At 29.5% G+C, this 7,435-nt stretch overlaps 1 protein-coding gene across 1 annotated transcript; it reads right to left on the reverse strand.

Moving 5' to 3' along the window:
* Positions 1 to 4,741: 4,741 nt before the first annotated feature.
* Positions 4,742 to 7,118, reverse strand: LOC125819034 (remorin 4.2-like). Its single transcript, XM_049498549.1, has 2 exons — positions 6,125 to 7,118; positions 4,742 to 4,938 (listed from the first exon to the last, which is right to left on the reverse strand). Exons 1-2 carry the CDS (start codon positions 6,854 to 6,856, stop codon positions 4,747 to 4,749), a joined length of 924 nt encoding a protein of 307 aa, XP_049354506.1. The 5' UTR covers positions 6,857 to 7,118; the 3' UTR covers positions 4,742 to 4,746.
* Positions 7,119 to 7,435: the final 317 nt, after the last annotated feature.

Genomic DNA, 7,435 nt, shown 5'->3' on the forward strand with positions numbered 1-7,435 from the left:
CGAAAATGAACTTACTTCACAAGATTTAACACAAAATCTCCTTGCTTTCTCGAATCTGCCCTAAAACACAACAACAAGAATTATTTTATTGAATCGACCACGCCGTAGGATGAAAACATGAAGATTATTGATCAACTTTCTTGAATCGACCACATATTGAGCGGGAATCTTGAAAGAATATCTAGGGTTTTTTGGAACACGTTTTGGGGATTTAGAGAAATGACTGAGGGGTTGGGTGTTTTGTGATGTGTATTACCACGTAGGATTAGATTTTCCACATAGGAGATGTGTAATGTCACGCGCTCCACCTTAAAACAAATGCCTCACACGATAAGTGCCAAGTCAGCCAGGTGTGTTTGATAGGTACACTTTTTGAGTGGTTAAGTGTTCAATAGGAAGGAGTCCTTGTTAAGGTGTCTATACGAAAAATCCTTACAAGTTCAAGGGGCCGCTTATGCGTTCTGCCTTTTCATAATAATAAAGTCTATAAGCCATCAATTGTGACATTTATAAAGAGTACTCAACTTCTTGAATTTTTTAAAGTTTTTAACCTCTATTCATACATAAATATTATATGTTTGCGTGAATATATATATATATATATTTATTTATTTATTTATTTATTGAGAGTGTGTTATAACCTTTTTTTTTTAGAATGAACGTCCATAAAAAAAATGAATAGGAATTGAGCAAGCGGAATGTATATATGATTATGACATGTTTTCTTTATATTGGATTTAGTGAGAATATTTGAGGATGAAACAAGTAGGATTTGTAATTGATAAAATTACGTAACTAAGCAATTATCTTTAATGATTTATTTGATATTGCTATAATTACAACTAATTTTGATTCACAACTAATGTTAAATTCGAATGGTTATTAATTTGTGGGGGCCATCAACTCAATTTGTATCAACGTATAACTACCTTATCTCTTGCCTGTTTTTTATTTTATTTATACAAGTTAGGTTTTTTTTTCTCATTTTACATATCACTTATTTTTCTCCTTAATTTATTCAATCATAATCAATTTTTTGAAATTTCAAAGATATCTTTTCTCCCTTCTAATCATTCTTCATTTATTAAATTCTGTTTTAAAGGATAAAATGCAATAGAATAGTAGTAACCATCCAATCGTACTCCCAAATCATGCATAAGTTCCACACTTTTTACATGATGTTGAATTTGTATAAGTTTCACCATCCAAACCTAGTCCCAAATTCATTTTTAAATGTTAAAATACATGTTTTTTTTTCCTTTCTCACAAATCGTACTCCCACAATTTCAAAAAATCAATTTTTGTGTGTCTATCAGAAATCAACTTTTGCATGTTTTTAATTCCAAAAATAAGAACAAAAAAAGAGAGGAGCAAAAAGAAGAAAATTCAAATGAGGCTCTAATTTCAAAAAACAAGCGTAAGCAGGGGCGGACCCACATGATTCCTTTCGAATGCTCGAGCACCCATTAACCTCGTATTGAATTATATAACTTATATAGAAATTATATAACTTATAAAATATAAAACTTAAAGCAAGTATCAAATGAATTGATTGGCGTAGTGGTTACAAGTGGGTGCGCAAGTTGTTAGCTTGCTTCATTCCTTGGTTTGATTCCCTCTTTGCAAATAGATTTTAGTTTCAAATCCAACCCTCCTCTTTCTATTTATTTATTTCAATTTGATTTTTTATTTGATTTTGTTTTTTTTTTCTCTATGCTGATTGTTGTTTTTTCCCTTTAGGCCCTTTTGCTAACTTTTTCTAAACAAAATTATATTAAAAAAAATTCTCCTTCTTTCTTTTTTCTTTATCCGAAATAATTTTTATTGTAGTTCTTTTTTATTGACTTTTTTAATTATCATGTTTAAATATGATTGTCTTTCTTAAGACAAATGTTAAATTTGTGCACTTATATTTAATAATTGATTGTTGAAGGAGCACCCACAATCTTAAAATTTGAAATCCGCCACTAAGCGTAAGGTAGAAAAAATTACACCTACAAGGTTTGAATCGAAATCATCCAAAGAAAAAGATGTTCAATCTGAGCCAATGGACCAACAAGATGGGGAAGATCTTGAGGTATTTATATATTTTAGTTTGTATATTTTTTATGTCTGATTTGTATATGTATCATTAAATTCAATAGTTTTTTGTTTTTTTTTTTTTGTATATGAGCATTTAATTTGTTTGTATTCCACCTCATTTGTATATACTACATAAATTTTAAGCCACATATGAATTTTTATGATTAAGATTTATATACACTAGAAATTATACAATATAGTTATTATACTTATACAATATCAACATTTGTATAAGTTTACCCTTGTTTGTATATCTCAAACAACCGTAAACATATAGATAGCATTATAGCAACTCATATTCTGCATAACTGATCTTTGTAGTTCGCATTTGTATATAATCAAGAAGTATACATCATAGTTCCTAATTGTATAAGTTCAACATTTGCGAATGTTTGTTTATACATTCTATTTGTGAATGTTTTTGTATATATTTGATTTGTATATCTATGTATTTTTTACCCACGTGTAAAAGTTGTAGTTCGTATTAGTATATTATAAGCAAGTACACATTTAGCTCTTATTTGTATAATTTTAGCATTTGCATAAATCAATCGACACAAATATAATTCAATATGATTTTCGTGTAAAATAAAAATCAATTGATATAAATACAATGAGTTATTTGTAGGATTTTTTCCTTGATTTGTGAGATTTTCTTCTTGATTTGTCGAATTTTTAAAAAATGCAACGTCTATCATTAATTAAAATAAGAGTCCTATTTGTATAAATATTTAATAGTCAAGCGAGATATACAAATTGTGACCTGAATAACTATGTTATATAATTAGCAAACATTAGCTATATTTACCACATTATGTTTAAATTCCTTGCTATTTTTGAAAGTTTTCCTTTATAATTCGCTACGCTCAATGCGAGATTTCTACCATATCAAATCTTTTGAAAAGTTTTTGGACCTAGCGAAAAGGACTTAATGGGCCGGTAATTGGGTTGTACCATGATTTCAGCCCATTTGCTTCTCTTCGATTGGGGCCAGTTGGGCCATTTTGGGCTGGACCATTACTATCACTCATTATTAAATTGTTGGGAACGTGTCCTAAGAAATGAGTCCTGAAATGTGCAAATTTAAATTTGATCGAGTTTCAATGCAGGTATCAAATATCGGATGGAAAATTAAAAAAAAAACTATCCTATTCTCCTAACTTTTTCCTATTTTTGATAATCTTGGTGTACGGCTAGTATGTATGTACCATGAGTAATGAGTAATGAGTAATGAGTAATTCTGTCAATCTAGACTTAAATAGATAAAAAAAATAACGTACAATTTTGTTTCCGCTGGAATTTGAACCTAACACCTTTCTAATCATTCCCAGCATAGTATAATACTTTTTCTTGCATTATCTTGACATTAACAAATTAAGTAAATCATTAGTGGGATTAATTAAAAACTACAAAATTCCGTTTGTGTTATTTTACACACTTTTGTTTTCTTTTTCTATTTTTGTTCAAAGTTTTCTCATTGTGTATTATTAACAAATTAAGTAAAGCATTAGTGGGATTAATCCAAATTTCCAAAATACTCTGTTATTTTACACACTTCCTTTGTCTGATTGTTCCTAATTATCAATTTATGATAAGTGTATCTGTTTTCTAAGTCTATAGAATATGAAATTGCAAATAACGATAATATATTTAATGTAATTCCACTGGATCCAATCATATGGTTTGTGAGTTTGGCAGAATTTAGTATTTTTTCTATAAGGAACAAGATTTACCGACACAATCAGAATGAACCGTCAGAAAAATTACATATACATTTCAAAACACATTCTCTCAACTCAGAAATCACCATATTTTTTGAATTTGTCAAACTTAGACAAAAACTAGATCTTTTTTTACAAACACATAATAGCAGTTCTATCTAACACACCATATATTTATTTAATTTAACATCTAGACAATTGTACCAAGTGTTTCTGTACTACCATTCACTCACTCACCATACTCTTAGAGTGCTACAATACACTTGAAAATATATAATATAATGTTGTAAGAAACCAATAGAGAATCCAATCATAGGGTTTGTGAGTTCGACAAAACCTAATACTTCAAGATCTTCTTCCTCCAAAAAGGAAGACGATTTGTTGACAAAACCAAATGAACCAACATAAGAGCTATGCATACATTTCAAAACACACTCTCTCAACTCAGATGATATTTAAATTTTAAATCGGTCAACTTAAAGAAAAACTAGTAGATATACCAAACACAAAGTAGCATTTCTACCTAACACACACTATATATTTATATTAAGTAACATCCAAAAAAAAAACTATACAAAATGTTTCAATACTACCATTCACTCACTCACCAAACTCTTAGAGTGCTCCAATATTACACTTGAAAATAATGTAACATGATTTTCTAAGAGATCAATGGAGAATCCAACCATAGGGTTTGTGAGTTTGACAGAACCTAGTACTTCAAGATTCTCTTCCTTCCATAAGAAAGATAATTCGTCGATAAAACCAAAATGAACCGATAGGAGAGCTATATATACATTTCAAAACACACTCTCTCTACTCAGAATTCACATTATTTAAATTCTGAATCCATCACTTTAAGTATAAACACCTCGATATAACAAAACACAAAGTAGCAATTATCTAACATGCACACCTTTTTTTATATACTTCTTATGTAAATTTAAAAGAAGGAACGTTTTGTTGGAGCTCTACCAACAGCTCTCATCAAATTGGCTAATTCAACAACTCTAGCTACTTTTGTTCCTCTTTTTGCTTCTGCTGATGCCTTTCTTTCCTCTGCTTTTCTTCTTGCATTTGCTATATCATTTTGCATCTTTTCTAGTGCTTTTGCTCTTTTCTCTTCTAACTTCCTCTGATGAAAAAAAAAAACAAACAATGTCACTATATTGTTTGATTGCGCACAAAATTTTGACGGATACTAAAAATATCCTAAAATTTGTTGTCTAACACGTGTCATGATATTTATGACTATATATAAGAGTATTTCCGTTGCTGAATTTAACTAGGATTGAATCAATAGGCTACCACATCAAGGTGATCTACACCTCCTTTCACCATCCCAAAGCATATAATAGGTGTTTCATGTCATCTGCCTAATATTTGGTAGATAGAGACATAAAGTTGCTCTATACTTATGTTGCTGAAAAATAATAAGTAATAAATGAAATAAATTAAAATGCACGTAAATCGATACAAATATCATTATTATTAGAAAAACTATTTAACATTATGGTCCCAAACACTAACCTTAGAATAGGGGCAAGGGAACCAAAAAAAAATCATTTTCTTCTTTTTTTGGGGAAAGTGGGGTTTGGGGGGGAGGGGGCAGAAGAGGGAAAAAATAAAGAAAAGCAAAAGCAATTTGGAGTTGTGCATTCATGACTCATTGAAGGATTTGATTCACTATTTTTCCCACTTTGAGTGATTACTTGAGCAAATAAATCATTTATAGTTGTATAACTAACTCACTAAACCAAGAAAATTTTCACTTTTTTCAAGTGTATTCCACTATGTTTGTCCCCTAATATATGGTAGCTAGGTTAAACTCAAATGACTCATCATTTCAATATATTCAATAATAATAATAATTAAAAAAAAGATTGAGGTTGGTAAACAATAGATAAAAGTTTAAATTTGTACTAGCATAAATGCAAATATTTCAAAATATTTGATATTTTGGATAAGTAGGAATCCATTTATTGTTGTTCTTTCAAATATATTCTTAATGTTTTAATTTGCGGAATGTTAAGTAAGTGAGACTTTTAAGGAATAATCAATGAATATTTAGACAAAACACTCTTAAGCAGTCAGATATACATGAGTTCGATAGACCTGAGTAGATTTTGCTTAAACATTATATTTGTTTTAAAAATTCAATTAGCTAGTATGTAATTAAAATTATCAAATATTAGAACGCAATAACTTCAAGAAAATTACAATCCCGAATAATCACAAATGATACTTCAAATCATAGATTCCATTATAACGTGTACGAAAATCTTAAAAGACAGATAATATGAACGGATGAGAATACATACCTCCACTTTCTTCATCCATGAAGTAGCCTTTTGAACTTCTTCATTTTCCCATCCATTAATCACAGCATCTTCACACTTAAACCTATTATTAATCTTTGCAATTTTTGCAGTTTGCCATGCACTAATCTTTGATTCAACTTCCTCTTTCTTCACTCTATGTACAATCACTTCTCCTTGTTGACTAATTTCACTCAAATTATTGTTAGGAGAAGGAGTACTAGGGTTTAAATAAGCATTATTATTGTTGTAATTATTATTATTATTATTATTATTCGTATTATCTGCTACAATAGCTAAAGAATTATTTTCTTCGACTATAGTCTCCTCTTCGAAAATCCTTCCTAAATTATTATTGATTGTACCTTCAACTTCATGACTTGTACCATTATTATTGTTGTTGTTGTCGGTAGAAGATCCAGCAAGTACCAAAGCATTGAACTCTCTACTCATGGTTGTGAAATTCTCACTTGGAACTCCTCCTAACTCTGAGGACAAAGATGATGATCTATGACTACTTGTTTCCCAAGCTTCCCTTCTTCGTCCTGCACGATTAATATTCATCATGATTGGTGGTACTGGTGGTTGTGGTGGTGACATAGTGTGGATATCTCTGATATGATCATCTCGATGATTCTGATTCTGATCTTGATCTTGATCCTGATGATCTTCATGATTGTTGTCTCTATTATTGTTGTTGCTTGATAGGACTAGAGCTCTTTGATCATTAGACATGACAAGGTTTTTGTTGATTTCTTAATTTCTATAGGGATTTTGTAAGGTTTTTAGTGTATATTTGGTAGAATGATCATACAAGTGGATGAAGGAGAAAAGGAAAATGGAAGGGTGAAAAATAAAAGGGAGAAAAGGGCAACATCATCTTGATTATTATTTTTTTGGACTATAGTTTAATCAAAGAAAATATGGTCAAAGTGATATGAACCACACATGCACGTTGGAGTATAGTAGTAATTGAGTAATATATGAGGAAAGTTCAAGAAATAAATACTATGGTTCCCAATTCCCATAATTCACAGATAAAGCTAAATAAAGTAAGAAGTATAAAACTAGAAAAAAATGTTATTAATTAGTGCTGATTATGATGATTTTTTTTTGGGGTTTACCATAATTACATTCTATAATATACAAAAGATATACATTATTTTAAAATTAAAATATACATATTTTATGTATATGATACAATAATATATATATTGACTATTATTTTAATACACGACTATACAATTTATTTTTCCTCTTTTTTTTTTAGCATGAAGTTTCATGTTACTCCCTTATCTTTTGATATTTAAAGTA

This window comes from Solanum verrucosum, unplaced genomic scaffold (assembly GCF_900185275.1).
Source record: "Solanum verrucosum unplaced genomic scaffold, falcon-dt-bn FXZP01000252.1, whole genome shotgun sequence".
NCBI classification, from domain to species: Eukaryota; Viridiplantae; Streptophyta; class Magnoliopsida; order Solanales; family Solanaceae; genus Solanum; species Solanum verrucosum.

Excerpts from the sequence above, each read along its gene's own strand:
- LOC125819034 (XM_049498549.1), bottom strand. The coding sequence starts at position 6,856 with ATGTCTAATGATCAAAGAGCTCTAGTCCTATCAAGCAACAACAATAAT. Across the intron at positions 4,939-6,124 it reads CATGGATGAAGAAAGTGGAG|AGGAAGTTAGAAGAGAAAAG; the intron begins GTATGTATTCTC and ends TTTTTTCATCAG.